The sequence below is a fragment of the Stigmatopora argus genome, chromosome 12 (genome assembly GCF_051989625.1).
Source record: "Stigmatopora argus isolate UIUO_Sarg chromosome 12, RoL_Sarg_1.0, whole genome shotgun sequence".
NCBI classification, from domain to species: domain Eukaryota; kingdom Metazoa; phylum Chordata; class Actinopteri; order Syngnathiformes; family Syngnathidae; genus Stigmatopora; species Stigmatopora argus.
This window is the reverse complement of record NC_135398.1, coordinates 12,018,427-12,045,900: the sequence shown is the minus strand read 5'-3', so window position 1 is coordinate 12,045,900 and position 27,474 is coordinate 12,018,427. Positions and strand designations below refer to the sequence as shown.

At 40.8% G+C, this 27,474-nt stretch overlaps 1 protein-coding gene across 3 annotated transcripts; it reads right to left on the bottom strand.

The window, feature by feature from the left end:
- Window positions 1–1,814: 1,814 nt before the first annotated feature.
- LOC144085953 (zinc finger E-box-binding homeobox 1-like) lies at window positions 1,815–26,796 on the bottom strand. Of its 3 annotated transcripts, XM_077615656.1 has the most exons (9): window positions 26,635–26,749; window positions 25,500–25,618; window positions 13,893–14,075; window positions 11,012–11,176; window positions 10,720–10,919; window positions 9,211–9,334; window positions 6,152–7,824; window positions 5,495–5,651; window positions 1,815–5,329 (listed from the first exon to the last, which is right to left on the bottom strand). In XM_077615656.1, exons 2-9 carry the CDS (start codon window positions 25,513–25,515, stop codon window positions 4,476–4,478), a joined length of 3,372 nt encoding a protein of 1,123 aa, XP_077471782.1. In that variant the 5' UTR covers window positions 25,516–25,618; window positions 26,635–26,749; the 3' UTR covers window positions 1,815–4,475. The 3 variants fall into 3 exon arrangements, with proteins under 3 accessions (XP_077471782.1, XP_077471780.1, XP_077471781.1); XM_077615654.1 differs by lacking the exon at window positions 25,500–25,618 and having other exon boundaries at window positions 26,635–26,796; XM_077615655.1 differs by lacking the exon at window positions 26,635–26,749 and having other exon boundaries at window positions 25,500–26,245.
- Window positions 26,797–27,474: the final 678 nt, after the last annotated feature.

Here is a 27,474-nt window from a genome sequence, read left to right as displayed (position 1 = left end):
GGGACTTATTGGACATGTTTCTCAAGTTTAGAAATAGGAATGCTGCCCCATTCTTGTCTAATATAGGCCTTTCTATCTTGAATTCTCTGTTGCACCTTTATTTTAAGATATATGCCAAATCTTCTCTATGGTTGAAAGATTTAGACTACAAATGAACTACTTCAATACCCAGATGCTTTCCCTACCCAGCATTACCATAATGAAAAATGTAACATTGCTGAAAGACAAGATATATAGATGGGAGCATAGAGGGTCCAACCAGCCCAACATGTATGTTTTTAGGATATGGTAGTAATCCAGAGTACCCAGAGAAAACCTACACAAGCACGAGGATAACATACAAACTCCACACAGCAACGATGAAACCCACCGGGGACTCTCAATCTCAGAACTGTGAGGCCAACGCACTAACCACTTGTCCACCGCCACTTATGTTATGTATTATGAACCGCTTTATCCCCACTAGGGTCGCGGGGGGTGCTGGAGGCTATCCCAGCTGACTCCGGGCCAGAGGCGGGGGACACCCTGAATCAGTCATGCTCACAATCATACCTAGGGGCAATTTAGTGTCCAATAAGCCTACCATGCATGTCTTTGGAATGTGGGAGGAAACCAGAGTACCCAGAGAAAAACCACCCAGGCCCGGGGAGAACATGCAAACTCCACACAGAAAGGTCCGAATCTGGATTTGAACCCAGGTCTACCCACTGTGAGGCCGACGTGCTAACCACTCGCGCCTCCGGGCCGCCCTATAAATGTGTATAATATATAATGTTATATATATATATACATACATATATACATACATATATACATACATATATACATACATATATACATACATATATACATACATATATACATACATATATACATACATATATATACATACATATATATATATATATATATATATGCATATACACACATATATACATATATATGCATATACACACATATATACATATATATATATACATACATGTATATACATATATATACACATATATACACACATATATACATATATATATATATATATATATATATATATACATATATATATATATACACACATATATATATATATATACATATATATACATATATATACATATATATACATATATACATACATATACATATATACATACATACACATATATATATACATATACATACATATACACATATATATATATATATACGTATATATATACATATATATGCATATACATACATATATACATATATATGCATATACACACATATACATATATATGCATATACACACATATACATATATATGCATATACACACACATATATATGCATATACACACATATATACACATATACATATATATGCATATACACACATATATACATATATATGCATATACACACATATATATACATACATGTATATACATATATATATACATATATATACACACATATATATACATATATACACACATACATACACATACATACACACATATATACATATACATACATATACACATATATATATATACATATATATGCATATACATACATATATACATATATATGCATATACACACACACATATATACATACATATACATATATACATACATACACACACTATATATATATAATACGTACATATAATTCTTGTGCATAAGTTGTAATAAACTTTGTTTAAATAATAGGGTGCGTAGATTGTACCATATTTTCAAGGGGATTCCAATGGCATGTGTTTTTTGGGCCAATAAGGGATGATTTTTATCTTTTATTTTGAAAAGATGCTGGCAGAGGCAAAGTTAATTCAGGGATGCATTCACATGTTTATTGTGAAGGGACAAACATTAGAAAAAAGGACAAACCAAAATGATGGCACAGCAAAAACACAAAAAGATTCAAAGCAACAATGACAGAAAAAAAATCGGGGTTGGAGCTTCATCTCATGCGTTTTCAATCAGTAGCTGTGTAACAATGACCACGTGGAACACTTTCATTGGCTTTTCTCTTCATTTTTTCCAACATTTTAGAAAATACAAGATGAACATATTTACTTTTTTTTAGTCTTGTTTTTTTATGGGTGTTTTTCTGTAAAACAAACTCAGAAAGACTCAGAACCACACCGTGGGCTAAGCTTGCTTGATTTGTTGTTTTTCATACTAAAATATATTATCAATTCATCCTACAGTCATGTACACTACCAATAATAATGCAGAATAAATAACCATTAAAAGGAAAATACAAAAAAAGACATAAATATATATATATATAAAAAAAAAAGTTGTGTAAAGACTTTGTAATACTGGCTTTGTCAGGAACGCACGCGATCAAATTCAAGAGGAAGAAAACAAATACTGTTTCGGTAAAAATCATAAACGGGGGACAAATAAGCGCCACGTTGGCTGACATTTGACACCCAAAGTGCGGGAAAGCACGCCACTATTTTCCATCTGATCAAGTGCGCAGTTGAAAACCCAACAGTGGGAAAATAGCTTAATGTAAATGAAGCAATTTTTTATAGTTAAACAGCAATGGTGAACATTTACTGCTTCGCCATAGCAAAAAATAGACATTTATTTTAATGTTATATTTAGCTATTGCTCTGCATTTCCAATTATAGAAACCTTTTTTAAAAATGTAATACTCATTCAAGTGCGTAAATCAAGTTGTTTTAGGGCTTACAATTTAACTGAAATGATTGTTTTAAAAAAGGTGTTAAGAAAATATTACTTGGAAAGAAATCTTAATTTCATTCGACTCAAAATTTGGATTTTTAAAATATTTTTGAAAAACATCGCCATTATTTTTAGAAAAAGAACATTTTTGTCGCTGATGTTTTTAAGAAGTAATTTTAAAAAGGTTTTGTGTTGCCAATTTAAAAAGTAAACGTAGAAACTTTAATTCTTTATGAATCAAAAGAAAACCAATATTGAACTAAAAGAACCATAAAATTGTTGCTGATATTACAAAATATGAAAATCACTCAATTTTAAATCCATTCATTAAAAAAAATTGAAAAACTACCATTAAAAGCTTGTATTCAATATAAAAATGTAAAAACAGCCCTTTTAATTATATTTTTAACTGTGTAACAAATCAAAAATCATAACAATTATTTAAAATGTCACCATTTTGCTTTGGAGGATGCTAAAAATGAAAAACTGTTTTTTTTAAATGTCAACTGCTTTACAAATCAGAACAAAGAATGGAAATTTGACAGTTGAAAAATCATATGTTCACTTCCACAAGTTAAAATTATAAAACAAAATTAAATGTGGCAATCAAACTACGAAAACGATTTGATAGCGTGGCATGCGACGGGCTGTGGTTTGCTGGCGGTCAAAAAGACAGCTAACGTGGCGCGTCACATGTCAAGAAAACATGGTAGGAAAGCAAATGACGTTTTAAGTAAAGTAACACGACATTGGCGAACACCCTCCACGTGAGCGAGGAGATGTCTACAACACTGTTCAATGGCACTTTGACAGCACGCAGGTCTTGCATAAGGCAGGGGGCGCCGCCCAATTTCCTCGCGGGTGGGGGGTCAGGGAGGGGGAATACTTTTTTTCTTTAAGGCTAATAGTCAAAAGTGAAAACAAAAACGGCAAAACACCGCGTAACACTGAAAGGGCAACGGATGGGAAACGGTAGTGCAGCGCTTTTTGTTCGACGAACTCGAGGAGAATACTGATGAAGTCAGAAACGTTGGCAACCCAAACATGAAAAGTCGAGTTAGTAACACGAAGCAAAGCATCTATAAACATTTGTAACACTGGTATTTGCACAACAAAGAAAAAAAAAAAGTTCAGGCACACCCGGGTGTTCGGACACAGTAGTGGACCGTTAAAAGCAGCCGACCTTCACCGGAACTGGATCTAAAGCTGCGGAGTCACAGCCGGTGTAAGATTGTAAATAGGCCCTTTAGAATATGACCCCCCTCAAAATAAGCACTGAAAAATAGTTTTTGTTTTTTTTAACCGCTGAATCGACGCATATTTACGGTTGGATAGTCACAAAAATCACCTATACCTCACTATGTCTATTTCAAAGCACCACTTTGGTCCCAACCGACCATGTTGAGGAGGTTCAGGATGCCAAAAGTAGTGCTTTGCAGCTGTCACATTGCAGCTCTGTGCCTAGCAACTATGATAAAGTGAGTTGATACACAACTAGGGATTTGCTTCCCTCTTGTGGCATCTGTAGGCAAGTAAAGACTTTTTTTTCCTTTTTGTGACTAAAGGAGTAAAAATGGATGCACAAGATCGTCAAGTTGATGGCTGTCGCTGTCTCCATATTACTATTTTTCCAATTTTGAAAACGTTATACTATTACCTTTGTATGTGTATTTTGGTGAGGGGTCCATTGTCAAAAGGGCTCGCATTCCATACTAAACTGGATCTGGAGGAAGAGCTACAACCGGAAACGGAACTGTGGCTTTCGAGAGCCCCAAAACTGGGGGGTGTTGGCTTATTTGGCGTCTGTCACAGCTTGGTCGTCAGAAGATTCTTCGCTGTCCGACCAGTCCCTGATGCTTTTATATGCACAGTCCGCCATCTGATCCAGGTTGATACCGGCCGCATCCGCCGCATCCACCTTGTCCACCTTTCCTCCATCCTTTCCTTCGACGGCAGACTCCTGCGCCTGGTCGTGATTCAGTTCTACCTCCACCACCTGGCATGCGAACTCATCCACGTCCAGGTTTTTCTCCTTTTCTTCTATAAGTTTTTCTTTTTTTTCTTCTTCTTCTTCTTCTACTTCTTCTTCTTCTTCTTCTTCTTTGTCGTCTTCTTCTACTACTTCTTCTTCTTCGTCGTCTCCTTCTTCTTCTTCTTCTTCTTCTTCTTCTTCTTCTTCTTCTTCTTCTTCTCCTTCTTCTTCTCCTTCTTCTTCTCCTTCTTCTCCTTCTTCACCTTTTTCCTCATTCTGATCTTCTTCGTCCTCATCAAAATTGCCCTCGTAGATCTCACACTCGCCATCGTCCACCTGGACGACACGGATATCGTCCACACACATGGCCTCGTCATCCTCCTCGCTCTCTCCGATGTCCGAGTCCAAGGCGGCGTCTGGGCTGCCGGCCACCACGGCAGCGCTAGCGTCGGTGGCATCTGCATCCGGGCTGGAGTCAGGATCGGAGCCGTCGGGCTTGCAGTAGGAGTAGCGGTGGTTCATGTGCTGCGAGTAGGAGCCCGAGTGGGAGAAGCGCTTTCCGCACTTGTTGCACTGGTAGGGTTTCTCACCCGAATGCAGGCGGGAGTGCTCGATCAGATGGTGCTTGTGCTTGAAAGCCTTCTTGCACACTGGGCACTCATGAGGACGCTTTCCTACAAACAAACACAAAAATAAGAGGTCACATCTTGCAAATGCACAGAGAGCAAAAATAGATATTTTTTTCTTTTTGTCTTCAGCCAAGCAAGTTGCAAATCCAAATATTGGCAACTAAAATCTAACTTGGCTTCTCTACCTCACAGTGATGTTAGATAACGTACCTGTGTGTTCATATTTGTGCCTGAGCAAAGAGCTCCCTTTCTGGAAAGCCTTATTGCACAGGTCACAAGCATAGACTCCATTTTCCATACGTGGCTTTTTCATGACAGAAATCTCCTTCCGCTCATCCGTTGCGGCCTCAGAGGGCGCTTCCGGCGTCTGTAAGGAGAAAAACTAAAGTTGTAGTAAGCTTATCTTTTGAAAAGTGCTCTTATCCATTGATCGGGTACTCGCCCTGGCCTTATGCTTAGATTAGCATTGAATTTTACTGGTTTCCCAAACCAAGCATTGGGTTCGAGGGCTGAAAAGCCTTTTCAGCCCTCGAACCCAATGAGTTGTTGTTTGCGAAGCACTTTTTCAGAAAAGGTGCTTCGCAAACAACAACTCAGTTCAGACAAACTGCACAGTGATGTCCCCGTGTCGATGGCCGTGCGAGTACACTCGGAATCAAATTAAACATCACACTTGATGACGAGCTGACAGCGGCGGCTTCTTTTCGACTCTTGTGGTGAAAGGTTAGACACTTAACCATTCAATAGGATGAGCATAAGAGTTGAAACACATTAGTCAAGGTACGACTGTATTAGCAATCTCTTCATGGAGTACCACAAGGTTCTTGACTAGAAACACTGCAGTTCAGAACCCTACGATATTCTTACCTTGTGTCCATTGAGGACCACCGTTTTGGCCGCACCTTCAGCTGCGCCGGCGTAGGTGTAAGTGAGCTGTGGGATGAGGATGGTTCGCTTGGCCGAGTCCCCGAGGGCGCCCAGGCACCCCAGTGAGCCCTGACCTGTAATAGCCACCAAGGTGGGCAACTGTGTGGCAGGCATAATACTGACGGTCGTTCTCCGTGTCTGAGGGGTGGCCACGTACACGGTGCGATTGCCCACCGGGTCCTTCCTCAGGAAGGTCAGATTCATAGGCTGTGGTACTTTTTGGGGAGGTGGCGTGTCCTCTGGGGTTACAGTAGAGGTAGGAGCGGCGAGGTGTTTTGGGAGGGATAGATCTAACGGTTCAGCCTGGGAGTCTAGAACCTGGTGGTCATCTGGCTCGCTTTTGACTATGACCAAGTCATTGGCGTTTATCGACGGGGAATCAGATGGGGAACTACATGAGGTTGGCTTAGCAGCATCTGGCTTCGTGTTTCGGGATTTGGTCTGTTTGGAAGCACTCGAATCTTGGCAGCTCTTTCTCCCAGACTTCATCTTGGCAAACCATTTCTCCACAACGGCGACAGGAATACTAACAGAGTCCGAGATCTTCTCTAGTTCTGCCTGATTGGGGTTTGCGTTGGAGGCAAAGTAGGTCTTGAGGAGAGTCAGGAGATCATCCACTGCCGGCTCCTGCTGCACCGTCACCCCAGCGTCGCTCAGCAAAGCGGCAAAAGATGGGTCTAAGGCAGCCGAGTCTACAGCCTCCCCATTGGCCGCCTTATGATGTTGGAGCAGGTGTAGTGCCTCTAGGTTCTCGGGACACTCGTCACAGAGTGAACAAGTACTGGAGCCAGAATTGGTTGGCAGAACCACAGCTCGGTCTTCCGTCTTGATTCTCATTGCTGGGTCAGTTTTTGTTTCCGTGATGAGCACAGAATCCTCCGGCTCTTCCTTGACAAGGCTGAGGTCGACCTTGGGAGTTGGAGGCTTATCCGTTTTGGTTGGGATGGGTGCCGCTGGAACAAGGTTATTTTTGACAAAAAGTGGCATGGGTATACCAGGGGTGGTGGAAGTGGCTGTAGTGGCAGGTGCGGGGCCGATGCTGTAGTTGATGATGATCTTTGTGGTACCATCGTGATCCACGAAGGCAGGCAGGCTGATGATCTGCTGCTGAGGTTGTTGGACCACAATACCTGGTTTACCCTGCACTGCAGCCCCATTGGTGGTCCCCAGAACTTGCCTCAAGATATTTCCATCCAGAGCTACCTTAAGGACGTTCTGCAACTCACTCAGGTTGATGTTTATGGGCGACGCTAGCCCAACAGTAGGGAGCACCATAGCTACGCCTTGAGGTGGGGCCTGGGGCACTGCCCCATTCGCAGCTGGTGCCGTCGCCACGGCTGGTTTGCAGAGTTGTTCGTTTGTTTCAGATTTAATCTGCGTGATGGGGAGCTGTTCCTGGAGGGGTTTGCTCTCTAATTTCTCCTTCACGCGTCCCGAAGAGATGGCAACTCGCGAGATGTCCGCAACGGGTGGCGGCGACTTGACGGGCTTGCGGGCCAAGCCGTTGGGAGTGCTGGCTGCACTCACGCACTTCTTGCTGCTGATGTGCGAGCTGTACGAGCCGGAGTGGGAAAATCGCTTCTTGCAATTGGCGCACTCATATGGTTTCTCACCTAGGGAACAAAAACATACAAAATCTAAATAAAGTCATAATGTCATAAGTGTCCAGCTGGGCTGTACCTGGAATGCATCTCGTTGTTCAAAGTACAACATACAAAGTATGTATGTATATGTATGTATGTATGTACAATGACAATAAAGCTCATTCTCATTTTCTGAACCGCTTTATCCTCATTATGGTCGCGGGGGGTGCTGGAGCCAATCCCAGCTGTCTCCGGGCCAGAGGTGGGGGACACCCTGAATCGGTGGCCAGCCGATCCCAGGGGACAACCATGCACACACACACCCATACCTAGGGGTAATTTAGAGTGTCTAATCAGCCTGCCATGCATGTTTGCATGCATGAACCCAGGATCCCAGAGATGTGAGGCCGACGCGCTAACCACTCGCACCACTGGGCCGCCCATGACAATAAAACTTTCAATTCAATTAACAGAGTCCTCGTATATGAGTCTACTAACAGATTTTGGCTCAATGTTCGATATTCGCTCAAATATTTGGGGGGAGTTGAACTTTTTATAAAACCGATGATTCTAACTAAAATTCATCTTTCCCATAAAACCAAGAGGTAGTTGGCCCTTTGTGGCCATTCCTAAAAAAAGGTCTCAAAATAACCCTCATATGAACATCAAGACAGAAAACAGGTAACATGGTGCTTTTCATGGCCCTCCCACAAACAGTGTGTGGAGCAAGTGTAGACCACTTAACGCTGAGTGATATACCACACAGGACTTATCCGAGTCTTCTTTGCAGTCTATGCTGTTATTAGCCAAAGTGCTACTACTTTAAAGTATGTTACCTCAGCAGAGCCAAGAACATCATAGGGGACCCTTACCACCCTGGTCTGCGGTAATATGAAAATATGTTTGGGTGGTGATCTGCCTCCTACTAGCTGACTGAAGTAAGGTAAGTGAAAGACAGTGAGAGGTAAGCGACCTGTATCCACAACAGCAGAAATTGCCAAATTACAAGTCCGTAACTTGCAGTTATTTAGGTCTTTTGCCGAGTAAACGCAGCTTATGGAGAAGCACCACCAATTTCGTCACACGCAGTTTCTGGGTGTGATGACAAGTAGGCTTTTTTGTGTTGTTGATAATGACGACAGGGCCTATGTCCGATTATTATTATTATTATTATTATTATTATTATTATTATTATTATTATTATTGAGCTCCAATTTGTATTCAAAGAAAAGCGCCCACGTAACCAGACCGGTAGAGAATGGACGGTCAGGTCACTCATATAGCTAACTTGGATCAAACTGGCTCTTTTCAATATTTCTGCCAGTGGGAACTTCACGTTGAGCAAATATTCACTCAATTCCACTCAACCAGGTGTTTTCACACTTAAGCAAGAACCCTATAGATATTTCCACTTACCACTATGTATGCGCAGATGCTCCTTTAGGTGGTGTTTGTACTTGAAAGCTTTAAAACACTCCGTGCACTTGAATTTGCGAGCTCCTATACCACTTCCTCCGCCACCGGACGCCTGCACGTGACGCTAAGGTGGGGAAATATGACAGTGACCGTCAGACACCGATGTGGCCCAAAATACAAAAATAAAACAAATTCAGCTAAAATAAACAGCTCTATCAGTCTTGCCAACCCTAAAGAGAACCATGGCAGGTGAGCACACTCGTCACTAAATAGGAAATGACCAACTTCAGCCAGACCGGTCCACTTGGATGAATAAATAGGGTGTTTTCAAGAAGCGATCAGGTGTGGCTTGACTACCACAGGTTCAGACAAAAGTTAAGAAAGTGATTCCAAAATGTTGATCACTAAAACAAATATTAATTCTACTTGAACAGAAAGGTTATGTTAAAAAAAAAGGTTTTCATGAGAAAGTAGAGAAGATGTGGGTTGTCTGCACCTGGAGTGCACTGAAGTTAATCATTCATGATTTTGCTCTTTTGGCTTCCTCTGAACTGTTTGTCTTTTTAACTGTCAATATGGTGCTAGTTAAAATCGAAATTAAAAGTCAACCTGGTCTAGTCTATACAAATGAAACTGTTATTCAAGATGATACTGTTACTTTAAACCGGATATCTGTACAGTTTTTGGAGTCATGTTTTCATTTTGTACAGTTCTACCCAAAAAAAGGCTAGTTGCAATCAAATATATGCAAAACAACTAAAAAGTAAAATATGCGTTTTCTCATTGCAAGTGAGAAGAGCAACGATTCACTGGTGAATTGGTATAAAAGCTTAGGTCAAGGGTGTCAGACTCGGGTTGGTTCGCGGGCCGCTTTAACGTCAACTTGATTTCACGTGGGCCGGACCATTTTAGATATAATATTTAGATTTTTTTAAAATAAATTGATTAAAAGAACTGGATTAAAAGCCCTGAATATTCCGTTTTTATAGATCTAAAACAATGTTTATTTTAGCTTTTTTTAAATATATTTTTAGATTTTACAAAATGATTTTTGAACTAAAAACACAGAAAAAAATAAATGGATTAAAAAATTACAATTATTGATTTAAAAGGGGGAAATCAGGAAATATAATATACATCTATACTCTTAATTTTAATTTGATCCTAAAACAGAAAGTCGGCACTCATGATTTACTTTCCCGGGCCACACAAAATGATGCGGCGGGCCAGATTTGGCCCCCGGGCCGCCACTTTGACACATGTGGCTTAGGTGATTCCCTTAAAAAATATATATATTATAATTTCTTATTCTGCCCTTTCAGTTCTTTTTGTCAGCATGACATTTGGTAGTCATCCCCATGATTACAGGATCCACAAAAAACGTCATCATTGAATTTCCGGTGGTCCTTGAAAGCCCAAACAGTTTTGGAATTTCCTCTTTATTTAATCCTTTGGCTACCGAATCTGGAGTCCATTTTGATCAATTCTGAAAAAGTTTTTTGTCCTTACCTGCTCCTTGTTGCCGCGGTGATGGCTCATGTGCCTTTCGAGCTGTGAGCGGTATGTGAAAGTGTAGCTGCAGTGCGAGCATCTGTAGTTGTCTTCGCTAGTCTCATGACGATACTTGATGTGCTCCTTGAGAGAAGCGTTGCGCTTGTAGCCCCGCGAGCAATACGGACATGTGTGCAGCTGAAACGTGTCCGGCGTGCCTGTTTACGCAAACACAAACGTTTGCTTATTGAAAATCAAAATGAGGCATCTAAAGGCAGTCCATTTCAAAAGGCTCATCTATGTGTGTTACCATTTTCGTCAGCGCCCCCCGTCTCGGTTGGGCTATGCTCATCGTCAGGGGCTTCCGGGTAGATGACGGCCGTGTCTTCTTTCTGGAGGATCTCCTCATTTGTCTTCACTTCATCCTCCACGTCTACTCCATCTTCTTCCTCGGCGGACACACACTCCTCTTTTACTGAAAACACAGAAAAATACTATTAGAAATGTTCACTCTGACAATCCCTGGTGTTGCGGTTTTATAAAAATGCCACTAGAGAACGCCACAAACCAGCACCAGAGTTTTAACAAGGGTTCAGAGTTCAAATCGGGGCTAAAAATATCAAGTTTGGAAGAAGTGGATGCCCTAAAAATAGAAATAACACACTTCCTCCTTCCTGTTTTCTTTCCTTCCTTCATTGGATTGGATTGGATAACTTTATTCATCCCGTATTCGGGAAATTTCGTTGTCACAGTAGCAAGAGGGTGAGGATGCATCAGTAGGAAAGGCATTTTAGACATAAATAGATAGGTAATAAGTAAGTTAATAAATAAATACATGAATAAATATATAAATAAATAAGCGTGTCTCTCTCTCTATATATATATATATATATATAAATACATATACATACACCCATACATATACATACACATACACATACGTGTACATACACCCATACATATACATACACACATACACATACGTGTACATACACCCATACATATACATACACATATTAGCACATATATACATACATACACATAGATGTACATGCTTCCATCTTACCTTTTCCCCACTCATGGTTAATTTACTTCCATCCTTCACTTCCTCTCACCCTATCATACATCCTTGATTACTTCCAGTTATTCTTGACCGCCCCACCTTTAAAAAAATGTTTCCTTACTATTTCCATCCATTCTTTCTATTCTTCCTTTATTTTTTCTTAAATTAACTTTTGTTCCATACTTTCCTCTCCTCGTGTATCTCTTTCCTGCATAATTCCTGCCTTCTACCTATTCTCCATATCCTTCATATATATCCTGTTTTTTTTCTAATTACATTCTTTCTGCCCTGCTTGCACAAGTCATTTATCCCTCTTTCTATACTTTGTCCCTTCTAAATTTCTGTTATTCCATGTTTTCCTCATGCTTTCATCTTTTCTTCCTTACATAAAATACTTGTTTCCTTTCACCCCTTCTTTCAACCTCATTTTCTATCCCCTTTTCCGATAATAAAAGTGATTTCAAAGCATAAATGTACTTTTCCCACACATGGACAATGCTCAGTTTTAGTTAACGTTATGCTACGATACACAAGGCTAGGCTAGGATAAACTAAAATAAACTTATGGCGAGCAAGTTTATGTCATTTCTGTCATTTCAATCTGAGTTAAGTCATTGTTATTCTAAACTGTCTTTTCCCGCGTATTTAACACCCATGAGGCCTAGCATAATCCCCCCACCTGTTGATCAAATATGTCGTCTCTTTTAGGAATGGGAAGTGTGTGCGCATATGCGCATGTGCTGTTTAACTTTTTTTTCCCCGCAGTCAGGAGGTTTCCCTCATCACCATGGCGACAGAGGATTATAACGGAGAGGAGACAAGCGTCAAAGGCTCCGCCTCTTCCTGCTCTGGGACAGGTCACCCCACACACGTGTGTGTGTGCGTGTGTGTGTGTGTGTGTGGGTGCTTACTACATGCATTTTTAGCAACATGATCTGGGCTTCCCATGATCTCATCATCCATATTTCCACATCTGCTTCCCTTCCTTCATCTTCACCTCCACCTGTCGACACGTCATTTGTCCTTTATTCGTGTTTGCAGTGGGAATAGTTTAGTCCAACTCTACCTTTTCTTCACTCTCAACTTTCCATCCTTGTCTAAAATGTTTGCCCTTCAACATCCCATTATGTTTGCTTTCTTTCCTTTCAATCTCCTTCCTGTTTACCTCCCTACCTGCTCGTCCTTCCATCCTCTTCTATTTCCTAATTCTTGCTTCTATTATGCCTTCCTAACTTACATTTTCTTCTCATTCTTTATTTATCAATCTCTCCGTTGCTCTTCTTTTACTTCCATTCATTTATTCTTTCTAAATTTCCTTCATTCCATTCTTCTTTCGGTCCATCTGTCCTCCATACATCCTTCCTTCCCCATTTAGTTTCCCCTGCTTCATTTCCCTCACTGTAATTGTCTTAGTACTTACTTTTATTTTATTTTGTCCTTTTTTGCAGCATAGACACACTTTAAATTTGAGTATGAGTGTTTACGTATCTTTATAGGCTGAACAGTTTTAATGTGCCACATGGGAATTTGGTGTACTCTGAATGTGGTGGTTTATATACAGAAAGCAGCAGGACAGAAAATTGTTTAGGGGGATGGAGCGAAATGAAGGAGGGAAAGAAAAGAAGAGACAAAATTGTGATTAAAAAAATACATATATATACTGTAAATGCGACCTAATACAAGTAACGTTGCTATTTCTGTGTTCAATCTTACTTTGGGGGATACTTTGTGGTCAGATAAAAGTGTCACAGATAAAGGTGAATGCAAGAAGGAGGCATCAAACCCAGGCCGAGAGGACCCAAGGGGTCCCCAATTCTAACACAAGCAGAAAAGAGGAGCTAGGACCCCTAGAAGATGGAAAGAGGAAGAAGCAAGCCCAGAGGGTGTCCTAATCCTTAAGTATTCATTTTTCTTAAATTTCTTATTTCCTATAAATTTGAGTGCAACCCACACAGGCCTGGGGAGAACATGCAAACTCCACACAGTTGAACCAATCCTGGACTTGAACCCAGGACCCCAGGGGTATAAGTCTAACGTGCTAACCACTCGCACCACTGGGACTCTTCAAATTCATACTTCCAATAAATTTGGCTAAATCACCTCTTCACAAGGTATCCAAAGGTCCTTACCTCCATTGTGTGTTAATACTGCTTCATTGGCATCTTTGGCACAGCGTCGGCGTCGGCGGCGGCCACCCCTCGCCACCACGCTCCCATTAGCGTCCGGCGGGCTTTCGTCCTCCACGATGTGTAGTTTGTCGTCATCATCCGAATCAGAGCTGCTGGCCTCCAAGCCACCGTTAGAGTTTGTCACTGTCACGGAAGACAGATGCCAAATTTTTAATAAATAAATAAAAAACAACAAAAACGATGTAATGTTAACGCTACTGCGAGGACAGAATTATGACCTCATTAAATATCCCCCTCGATCGCCATGTGTGAATATTAGTATGTGATTTTACTATTTACTTATTTCTCAGGATGTGGGTGGCAGGGCGCACGAGTGGTAAGAACGTCTACCTCACACTTCTGAGATCGAAGGCTCAATGGCCAGGGGGTCTGACCTTCCTGTGTGGTGTTTATACATTCTCCGCGTGCCTGTGTGAGTGAGTTTTATCCGGGTGCTCCTTTTTTTTTACCACATCCCAAAAAAGTGTGTGGAGGGGTCGTTGAAACTGTACAAGTGTGAGTGTGAATATTTGTTTGTCACCTTGTGCACTGAAAATGATAAGCAAACCATTCTGGGTATCCGACGCCTACTGCCCTACGTTTGGCTGGGACAGGCTCCAGCACCCCTGCGACCCTTGTGGAGGGGAAGTTTATTCCAGCTAACTATGGGCAGTATGGTGGGTACTTCCTGAATTGGTTGCCATACACTAACAGAACACAAGGAGATAAACAAACAGTCCCACAAACACTCATACTTAGATACAATTTGAAATGGTCAATGACTCTACCGTGCATGTTTTTGGATGTAGGAGTACCTAGAGAAAGCCTACACAGGCCTGAGGGAGAGGATGCAAATTCCACACAGTAAGGCCGGAGCACTGGATTGAACCTTTGACCACATAACAATAAAGTGGACATGCTAACCACATACCCGTATTCAGACACAGAGTAGATAATATTGATGTATGTTTCTTGACTTATTGCTGAGGCTTCTATTGGAAAGGCCTGCGAGCGCATCCTGTTCAGAAATGATCTCACTCGCGAGTGGACCTCATGCCAAGGCAGGTGACCTCAAACAGGATGTCATGAGCAAAACACTGAGGTTCACTGCCAGGTCGTCCTTGCTAGTGGTGCACAAATGCAATGGCCAGGACATCAATGATTGGTCATTACAGGTGAGCAAAATTCACGAAATGCGTCAACTAATCACAAGCAATGTGTGTATGTCTGTGTGTGTGTGTATTGACCCGGTGCAGCTGTGCAACATGGGAAGCCTGCCAAACCCCAACAGACAATTATCCCACTGTGTCTGTGTGTGTCTATGACTATATGTGACCAGACTTTAACAGAGAGCAGCTGCAGTCCCTTTTAAAGGGACAGTCACACGTTTTTCCCCTACCCTCATAACTGATGTTAAGTGCTACTCATGTTTATATGGACCACACTTGATTTTTTTCAAAATATACATTAATATTTAAATAATTCATCGCCATTGACAGTGGAGGATGTTGTTAGGTTCAAAGTTGGGTTCATGTCTAAACTAATTGCAGAATTATTTAAACACAATGGCACTAAAAGATTTATTTATTCATTTTCTTTCCCACTTATCCTCACAAGGGTGGCAGGCGCTGCTATCCCAGTCAATTACGGGCACTAGACGACACCCTGAATTGGTTGCCAGTCAATTGCAAGGAAACAGACAACCATTCACACACAAACACACACACAGACACACACACACTCATACCTAGGGACAATTTAGAGTGTCCAACCAGCCTACACGCATGTTTTTGGGATGTGCGAGGAAACCGGAGTACCCAGAGAAAACCCACGCAGGCCCAGGGAGAGCAGGCAAGCTTCAAACGGGAAAGTCGGAACCCACTGAGTACTTGATCACATAACTGTGAGGTGGACGTGCTAACCATTGATTGTGAGGCCTTGGAGTGAATGGCGGCCCATAAGTTAAAGGTTGACTTAAAACACATAACTGGGCAGAGTATAATAAATATGTGAATGCAAATTTCTAAAAAACATACATTGGAGACGAATGATTATATAGTAGTATTGGTCCAAGGGATATTGTTTTATTTTACTCTATGATGTATACAGCAGCAGTAACTAAATACACATTTAGACTGTTCATTTGAATCAACAATTTTTTTTCAAGCGTGGCCTGGTGGCGCGAGTGGTTAGCGTGTCAGCCTCACACTTCTGGGGTCCTGGGTTCAAATCCAGGTCAGTTCACTTGTGTGGAGTTTGCATGTTCTCCCTGGGCCTCTGTGGGTTTTCTCTGCGTACTCTGGTATCTTCCCACATTCCAAAAACATGCATGGTAGCCTGGTTGGACTATCTAAATTGCCCCTATTTATGAGTGTGTGCATGAATGTTTTTTTTGTCTCAAACCTTCCTTCCTTCCTGACTACAAATGTTAATTAACTAGCTAAAAGAAAATATCATGGTCCACGATTCATTGTGCTGGTTGTGGTGTTAATTGTGCCCTGTGCACTCTTTAGTATTTGTTGGCACAGCATCTCTTGTTGTGTTTCCTCCTTTATGGATCAACACCGCAAATTGCTGAGATAATGATATAATGATGGTTATTATCTAATTCATGGTGGTCCAGAGCAGAGTGGTTGGCATGTCCGACTCACAGTTCTGAGATCATGGGTTCAATCCCAAACTTCCCATATGAAGGATAAGTGCTATGGAAAATGAATGAATAACCAAGAGGTACAATATAATAAGATTAGTATATTATTGTACACCTCTGCAGTAATGTGTCTAATGTGGTTTTCCGTCTCTGGACTCACATGGTCTTATGTAGTTCTGCAATTTAAGAAGTACTCTATTTTAAGTAGTCCTAGAAGGTACAATTTCTTCAGCAGTACTTTATCTCTACAGGACATAAAACTGCTAAGGATGCACATCTTTACAGTATACAAGACTACTCAGGGTAGACTAGTACCATGTATTATGTAGTACCGTCCTCCTGTATACATATCCATACGTTGTAGTACAGTATCATTAGTAGTGTACCTTCTATAGTCTTTTTGCAATACTGTAGTACTTCATAAGAGACTAACTATGAGGATGAATAAATGCATAGAAACTATTGTGTACATTGTAGCTGCTTGATCTCTGCAGGTATATGCACATTAGCCTTAGATTAGCACATGAGATGAAGTGGCATACCAGGAAACTAGGTGTCAGCACAGGAAGCGACACGTGAGGAAACAAGGTTAAAATCGGTCACTTCCTGTTTGTGTTCTTTGGGCGCTTCCTGCTTCTTGCTCAGATGATGCACTTGCATTAAGACTAGACGTGCACACAAAGTAAGCGTGCTGTGGCACAACATTGGGGATGTCATCACTTTAGCATTTGAGCTAACACTTTCTCTACAGCTCACAGTACTGCGTGTGCAAAGATCCACAGGATGTTTGTTATTCTAAAAATAACCACTAATAATTGTGTTTATATTTCCAATGAAATGAGCTAATAAATACACTCACTTTCTCATTTTCTGAACCGTTTTACCCTCACTAGGGTCGCGGGGGTTGCAGGACTTCGGGCCAGATGCGGGGGACACCCTGAAACGGTGACCAACCAATCGCAGGGCACAAGGAGACAAACAACCATTCACGCTCACACTCATACCGAGCCGCGTTCAAGCAACCTATACTGCATGTTTTTGGGCTCACAGTACGTTAAACAAAATTAAATTCCATTATACAGAGATATTGGATATATAATATAATATATAATATTAATAATATATTATAATAAATAATTTAATATATAATGATTTTAAAACAGCATTTCTTAGAAATATCCTGAAACGTAATACTGTATTTATTATTAAGGGGAGCAATTGGCTGACAGGTATGAATATTGCAAAAAAAAATGAAATAAGAGAATATCTTAGATTGTATTGTATTGTATATATTGTCCCTAAGTAAATACCGTTTTTTTCGGCGTATAAGCACCTGATTTTTAGTCCCACTAGCCAAACAATGCACTATGATAAGGAAAAAAACAGCATAACGGTAACGTTTGAATATAAGTCGCATTTTTGCAAGGGCATTTTTTTTAAATCAAAAACCAAAACAAATAAATCAAAGTAACAATAGTAAAATGGAGAAAAATAGGCACCTGTCAACAGTTTTTCAGATAACTATAGCCAAAATAGAAAAAAAAACAGGCTCTCTGTGGTCAGAGATAAAAAAAACCTACATATATAAGTTGCAGGCCCAGCCAAACTATGGAAAAAGTGTGATTTGTAGTCCGGAAAATACGGTAGTTACATATATACAAATAGTGCCTAGCATGTGGTGCAACAAGTGGTGGTTGCAAAGGTTACAGTACATAAAACTTATAAACGAATAGTCACATATTTATCATATTTCAAGCCAAGCTGTTGTCCTGTAATGTAAGCGAGACTACCTACAGCGAGTGCTCAGTACGGTGTGCTTCACCACCCCCACCAACCTCTTTTAGTAAAACCAGCTGCTTCTTTTGAGCCTCTCAGGCCCAGCCAAAGAAAGAAAGACAAAGTAGAACGGCGAGATATGCAAATGCAACAGCGCCACAAGAGACGCGCAGGACTTTCCCACCGCCCACATTGCACGGGGAAGACGGATTTGTCTTATACACACACACACACACACACACGATGAATTGCAGTCTTTTTTGGCAACACACACACAACATCATGGAATTCCTTCTGTTTGTTTTAAAGGTGCAGATTAAATCAGAATATGGACACGTGAAAACGAAGTGATGACATCATTATGCGTTGCATAATAACATCATTAATAAAAAAAATTGTTGAGAGTTCAAAGAAGGATTTGCCTCAACGGTAATCTGGAGCGCTTAAAAAGTTGCCTCTAAAAGTGAAGGAAAGGATTAAAAAGATGGCACTGATTGCATTTCCTATACTCCCCTGTTTCTTACCAGAATCTGAATGAGCATATATTTGTTTTACTAATCATACTAGGAAAAAAAGTTCAATATCACTTCATTGCAGCAAAAATTGCAAATGTAATAAATGTAAATTTTTATCATGAAACACATAACTGGCTACCAGTGGTGGCGATAAAGGGTTAATACATTTGAACTAGGGATGTATCCAATCAGAAATTTATTGGAAATCGGGCCTGATCGTGTCATTTTCAGAGGATTGAGATCGTGTAAAAGAGATTTTAAAGAGGTATTAACACATTAGCTGCCATTGATGGCAAGAGGGGTCCAACTGGGGGGTTGGCAGCAATTAAACAATTACTATGAGCCCTGCCACCCAGAGGAAACCCACAGAGGACATGGAAACTCCACACAGGCAGACCAACTTGGATTTGAACCAAGGACCACAGAACTGTGAGGCCAACACACTAACCACTGGTCCACCGGAACACCTGATGAAAACTGGGTTATGCTCCATCAACTCCCGCAACCCTTTCGAGGATAGACGGAACGCAAGATCAATGAATTATACTGTTGCACTAGCTGTATACCACAGGTGCCAAGGTGGCGGCCCGCGGGCCAAATGTGGCCCGCCGCATCATTTTGTGTGGCCCGAGAAAGTAAATGAAGAGTGCCAACATTTTGTTTTATGATGAAATTCAAATGAAGATTGTAGATTATTTCCTGTGTTTCCTCATTTTAAATCAATAATTGCAAACAATTTGTACTAATTTGAATGTCCAAAAATGATCTATCGATTAGCACGATCGAGAAAGCTGTCAATTTATTAATTGATTAATTTTGGCAGCCTAGTTGGTAGACATAACGGCCCTCCGGATGTAATCGAAACTACCACGTGGCCCCCGACAAAAAAAACAGTTTGACACCCCTGCTCTATACAAATTGGCAAAAGACATTTGAATATGATGAATACTAGCAGTGTTATTTTTTAGCATTATGTTATTTATTAGCAGTGTTATAGTGTTATTGCTATGCTTGTCTTATGCGGTTTCTTTCTGTTTGCATTACCTTCACACACTGTTATAAACTGCTCATTATTTTTGGTACCTTTTTTCCGAATGTTCTCTCGTCATCAAGTTATCACGAAGCATGTTGATGACATCACAGCATTTGAGCGTGTGGTGATATAACACGATTACTCAAGCGTCTGCATTGTACTGATTTGCACATGTGCTCCGAGGGGCTAACAAAGCTTCGAGAGTGGGTGATGGGGGTGAACTGTGACCTCTTAAAAAGGGGCTCAGGGGGCGGTATGGCTCCCATGGAAAAACTTCATTGTCCAGATGCTAAGCCCCACCACCTCACTGCCGCCAACGGAAGGGTAGAGCGTCACCACGGCAGCACGTGGTTTCAGTTTTAATCTCGTACTTCCTTCATCCGAAAAAAATAAGAGTCACAGTGTGTACGTGAAGTCATGTGACACCAGTACTAAATCGGGTCAGATTGAATCAGATGATACATATTCAATGCAATAGAATAGAAGATCAAACATGGAATGAAAATCTGCAAGAATTACAAGCTGCTAGAATTCTCATAAAATGTCAACTTTCTTCTGCAACATTATGACTATGACAATAGGATGTTGAGGGTGGAACTGCCAAAGAACGGTCCTAGAGGTCAACCTAGGAGAAGATACATGGATGTAGTGAGGGAGGACTTGAGAGTGGCGGGTATAGGGGAAGATGATGCAAAGGATAAAGTGAAGAGGTCGAAGTTGATTCGCTGTAGCGTCCCTTCACGAGACACATAGATGTTTTATCACGTCATCATGAGACAACTATGATGTTGGATATACTGTATGATGAGGCTAACAATCACCATGTGAACAGCCAGTAAGCAATAAGAGTGCTGTACATATTTTGCTAAATGTGTGTACATTGCATGAATTTTAGGGGGGATCCTGGATAGATATAACGATTACTTAAGCAACTATTGCATTTAAACATTCATTAAAATTACCATGTTTTAGATATGCCTTTTTGTTAAAAATACTGTTTTTATATTAAATTCACAGTAGAACATGAAAGCTGTGCACACATGCCATTGACTATCTTACACGTAACCTACAAACCACATAAGCACCATAAATCCATGTACTATGCACAGATGCCTTCTACTGGCTAACTTGTAAACTAACGGCAATGCAGACACTAATAAGTCCACAATTAATTAATAGGCACTGATACAAAAATTAAAAAATCAGGGTCCGACAATCAATAGTTACTACCCCATACTATCTACCGACTAAGTTTCCAGAGGATCGGTTCACAAATAACGCAGGACAAAGACTTCAAAGTTAATCTCCACAACAACAACCTGAGTGGTGACTTAAGAGGTCTTCAGCCTTAATAAATATTGTATTAAAATGATTAAAAAGAATTGAACCATGGCGTGCAATAATAGATCCAATCTCATTTTCTCATAAGATTGTTGATATACATCCCTAAATAACACAATTATTTAGCTAAGTCCATTGCTAAATGTTGTTTTAGGTTAAACAAAGCACGGTGCAGGTATTCAAGCTGTCACGAATGGAAAAAAAATATCGCTTTTGTGAAGGATAAGCAGTTATACAAATTTTCTAATTTTTGGGTGAGGAGTGTCTGTATTTATTTTTACCTTTTTATGTTCTATCCTGATTGCTGACGAACAGGTACAGGTAAAATCAACTTTTTTTCCAGGTCAAGAAGAGTGTATTTATATTATACATTATGCATTATGTATACTCTTTATGGAGAGATAGAGGCACTCCACGCTAATTTTTCATCCTGGGCGCTCCACACAAAAATATACAAATTATTTATGTTATTATGTTTCTCAAATCTACGCAGAAATACAAACATAGGCCTGTTTCATAAAGTATCATTTTAGTAACAAAAAATATAATAATTTTGACCTATTAAAAGATTACAAATGTGCCAACATATACGCAACAAATGTAAAATAACACAAATCCTGAAGCACAAAAATAGGATAGAATAAATGAAGATAATAAAATATTTAAAATAATTAACACAAAGTGATTTCTGTGCCAAGGACAAGCTGTGTAGAACCAACCACACTTATGAGGATAAGCGGCAGCGAAAATTAATGAATGTATTACAGGGTTTATACTGTAGCAGGTGTTTTGGATGTCTCTTGGCAGTTTTACACTTGGCATTAAATTGTGTTCTGGATGATTGGATGAAACCTAAAACTTCCCTTTTTTTGTACTTCTGTGACTCAAAGTCTTTGACTACATTATCATAAGAAATGTATTACAGTATTAAAAAACTATGTAATGCCCAATTTTAGACTGTATGCAGTGTTACTTTACTGAAGGTAAAGGGGAAGCAATCCCCCTCAGCAAACTTCGCCATGAAGCAGATGGTCTATGCCACTAACCTGACATGTAAATGAGGGAAAACAATTGGTTTAATAATTAGAAAAAAAATTACGAGCACAGTTATGCGCCCCTAAATAAATTGAACCTTGGGCAATCGCCCACATTGCCTATATCAAAACCCAGCCCAGTAGATAGAACACAATATTCTGTGGTGTTTAAAAATTGGTAAAAAAATATTTTAAAATGACTGACAATGAGTTAAATATATTTATAAACAGTCTAACCTGGCAATTTTCCTGTATTTGGCAATATTATTCCACCTACAAAGGCACTACATTATTCCAGTGGCGGGCCGTCAGGGCCTTCAAGGCCCTCTTTGCTGGCCTAAGAAATATCTGAATCATATATTATATTTTGGCCATCAATACTTATTAAATAATTCTAAATTGTCTGTTAGCTTCCTTTCATTGCTTTTCCCCCTGGTTGCATTGCTTCCAGATGTGTGTTTTCATATTGAAGCATTTAACCAATCACATTTCAGCCATTATCTGTTGCCAAGGTCAGAAATCTGCCTCAAGGCCTTCACAATCAGTTCTGCGGGCACTGCTGCATTAAACAAGAGTCGATAAGACTGTTGCTTTAATCAGATTTCGAGTTGGCAACACCCCCTGGCCCGGTTGTAATGTCTGAAAAGCTCCAGAATTTGTATTTAATCATTAAATGCTGCTAGGAAGTGGATTTTACCCGTTGAAGGCGCTATGAGAAAATGCACGGACCGCCATTGCATTATTCTCAAAATTCAAATTTTCTCCAACTTTTTACTGCTTCTTCAGCAATACATTATAGTGTAGTATAAGTACATCAGATTATGAGGTAACAAGTCAGAATTCAAAAATCCATCTTTGGGTCATTAGAACAAAGCCTACATGTCAATACAAAACTGTGTTATCCAAAGACACTAAGCAAAGCAGCAGTTTTCCCACTTGAACACACACACACACACCATGCTCAGCTCAATTAGTCACAGACCAGCAGCAGTAGCAGCAGCATCAGAGGTCTGCACCTCCCCCCTTACTCACCATAAAAAGCAAAAAGGGGAGGAGGACTTGATGCTAACTCGCTAAAGACGCCCTGTTGTGCTTTGTCATTCCATTTGTTACACACGCACGCACAAAGAAAAAAGTAACACAACAGCGGCACACAGCAACAACCGACAGCCAATTGCGGCCTTGCCACCGGAGAACAGAAACACCTGTGCTTATATATGTGGAAGAACCTATAGCAGTCACAATCTAAAATATGTGAGCCACAATCAGGCAAATGGAAAGAGCTGGAGGATGCCATTGATTGGCTGGATATGGAGTCACGGGACACCAAAGCAGGAAGTCAAGCACAAGTCGAAAACAGCACATTATTATGATTATTATAGGTCACAAGGGACAGGTCGCCAGACAAGGTCTGGGCAAAAAGAACAATCCGATTCACATTCATGTCTTATGTTATATATCAATACTATAAAATAATTGACTAACTTATTTTTTTGCAAAGATGATTAAAATGTTTTTGGTTTTGTTTTTGTTTGTGTTACCTTAAAATCTGAAATAATTATGAATCTTTGATTTTTCTGCACCATCAGAAAGATACACCCTTGAGATGATGGATAGATAATGGATAATATATAGGTTGCATATACAGTACAATTGTTATAAATATTGACAGTAGTTATGATTTTTCTCTTGCACCAAGCATTTGTTAAATATGGACATTTTAAACTTGCATATAACTTTTTAATGTAGTTTTGTGTTTTCATGTGTTTTTTTCTTTTTGTATCATCATTCATTCATCCCAAAAACATGCATGATAGGGTGACTGAATACTCTAAATTGTCCATAGGTATGAGTGTGAGCATGAATGGTTGTCCGTCTCATTGTGCACTGTGATTGGCTGGCCACCGATGCAGGGTGCCCATAGTTAGCTGGGAACGGCTCCAGCACGGCCTGCGACCCATGTGAGGATAAGCGGTTCAGAAAACGAATGAATGATTAAATCAACGAAAAGTTGATTTAATGATCAATCAATGTTTTGAATGACTTGATTTCTGACTTTATGACTTTTAATCTTGTAATTTCCTTTTCACAGCCCCCCACCATAAAAGAAATTGTGACAGAACTTAAGCCTAATTGTCATCATACCCAGAAACTGCGTATGTTGTGTATTGTAATTGTGTATTGTATATGCGTATTGTAAACTATTGCAATTATTATAGTGCTATATGACCTAATTTTGTAACATGTGATTACATTATTTCAGATAATTCAGAATCGTCACTATTTCTTTCATATTCATTATATATATATATATATATATATATATATATATATATATATATAGTGTAATGAGATCTAAAGCTTCACCAGTGCACAAATAAATAATCAATAAATAATGATAAATAGTAAATAATGTGATAATGTTTACAATTATTTAAAGTTGTTTTTAAGTCGTTCATATGGTAGTTTCACAATTTTACTTATTTGACCCCATATACTCTTATAAACAAAACAAAAAAAACACTTCTTGCATCACTCTGATGCCTACTTTAGACATTTATAGCCAAATTGGATTACAATGAAGAAAAATCAGAAATCTGCAAAACCTCCATTGGATTGTATGTTGGATTCTCAGCAAATCATTTTAGATGTCAATCCCTTCAAACAAACGTCATCAGGTGAATTACGTATATATGACTAAGTACTATATCACGAATTCATCATCATCATCATCATCATCACAGTGGTGGGGGGTGGGAGTGAAACACCTGCGGCCATGACAGCACCTTGAGCCAAACACGCGTGCGACCCCCGCGGACCGTGAACGCCCCCTGCGCGTCACAAACACCCCCAAAAATGCACCCTGGTGGAGATTTTGTATCACATGTGCAGCACGGCGGAACCTAGAGAGCCGTTAGCCGAGGAGGGTGGATTGGGGGTCGGGGGCTGCGTGGGGGACGTCCGACCCGACCCCACCCCGCCTCCCTCCACTGCAGTGACGGCCGCCATTGAACCGATAAAAGTGCCAACGAACCTTACCGCACAATGGACGCCCAAGTGATTTTATTTTATGCACATGCACGAACAAGGGAAAAAAAAGAGGCGAGGAAAGAAAATCACGCACAAGTGGGTCACGATGACATAAATCCCGCGAGATTATAAAAGCAAAGAAGAATAAGAAGGGGTGTGAATTGGTGGGGGGGAAAAAAGCCTCACTACCTGCGCAGGTTGTCATTTGCAGCCCGTCTTTTGGGCGCGTCGTCGCCACAAACGCTTCCGGTCGAGCTTGTGCGGGTTTTCTTGGGGTTCTTGGGAAATCTAAGCCATCGCCGAGCCGCCTTCAGGTAAACATGAGGAGGATGAGGATGGTGATGATGATGGCTCCTGGACGGACGCACCGTCCCGACGTCATCACGACAGGAGAGAGGGGGAGGAAAGGTGTTCTCCCCCTCCCTCCCTCCCTCTCTTCCACGCGCGACTAACGGTCCCTTACTATTAGCAGGCTAACGTAAACAGATCGCTTAAAGCTGCTTTCTGCTTCGAAACCACGGCTAATTTTCAGGTGCGCGAAACAGCGACGAAGCGGAACCATGTGGTGGACTTTTTTTTTCTTTTTCCGGCGTGGACGCTCACCTCCACGCAGTTTTTGCGTCGAATTAGCAGTTTAGTAAAGCGATGACGACGAAGATGAAAGTAGTTTCCCCTTTTTCTTTTTCGTTTTTTTTCATAATCGCGTCCACTTTTGCCTCAAACGGGGCAACAATCGGTGCAACAACGGGAAAGAGGAGGAGGGAAAGGCGGAGGAAGTAGCCACGAAATAATAAACATCCCATCTCGGCCATACGCAAACCTCGTGAGAAATCATCCCACTTTTTTTTTTAGCCGTGACCCACGGACCATCAAAGCGACACTCTTTGAACTCTCGCTAGAACCACGATGCACTTCCTCGGTTCGGTTCGGGCGGCCCTGCCGAGCCTCGCCCTGGCCCGAGTTCTCATCCGCTTTCCGTTAAAGTGCGGGAGGGGGGGGACGGGGGGGGGCACGTTGTTGTGGAGAAAGAAAGAAAAAAAAGTCAACAACAAAAGTGCCTAAAAGTGCTTCAAAGATATCCAACAAGTCTCCAAACAAGCTCTCTCTCGATTTATTGTAACGGATAACGGTTCGGTGATAGGACCGCTAGGCGGAGGGAGAGTCGCCATCCAGGTATAACGGTACACCCAAAAAAAGCACACCACCTCCCATTAAAAGTCCACTAAAGTAGATCGCAACAAGTCTGGGAGGGAGGGGAGTAAGGGGTCCGGGTACTGGTACCCACGGCGGCGGCAGGCCGAGCCGGGCGGAGTTGAACACTCACCGCTGCTCCGTTTCGGGTTGGCCTGCTTTCTGCGCTTACACCTGGGGCCATCCGCCATGATCGCCTCGCTACGAGTCTGAAGCTCATAGCCAACCGCGAGTCACCCCCTCCTCCCTCAACCCATGTCTGCTTTACGACGTCACCTTCCCCCTCCTCCTTTCCGAACACCTGGTTTGCGACGCTGCCTCCTACTTTACGACGTCACCTCACCCCCTCCCTTTACGTCTGAGGCCGGACACCTGGTTTACGACGTTTCCTCTCGCTTTACGGTGTCACCTTCCCACTCATCCGGTTGATAACACCCTTCTCATGAGTTATTTTGTTAAAACAACACCTAAAAACACAAAACCCTGTAAAATGACCTATTTGCATCAAAATAAACTGTTGTTTCCCCCGTCAAGAAATCCTAATCTATTAAACTTTCATCTAGGTAAGGTTTTACCATATACTGTAACGAGCCCTCTTTCATGCCGAACACCTGGTTTGCGACACTCTCCGTTGCTGAACGGCAAACATCACTTTCATTACATGGCGCCTCTTAATGGACTCAGGAATTAATATGTAATCAACCTATTAAAATCTGCAATGAAGAAAATTTTCTACAGGTAAAAAGAAGCCGGCACATGGTGATTTTATTTTCAGCAATTTGCAACCCTTGATGGCCCCAAAAACTATGTTTTAAAAAGCTATGCGTTTTTAACTAACACAGTAGATATATGTATAGACATAAACAGTTATACAGTGTGGTGTAAGCATCGGCTATCAGTATTTACTATTTAGGTTTTTTTTGTATTCCAAAATCCCTCATATGATTTTAATTGATTAATTTGTCTCTTATGT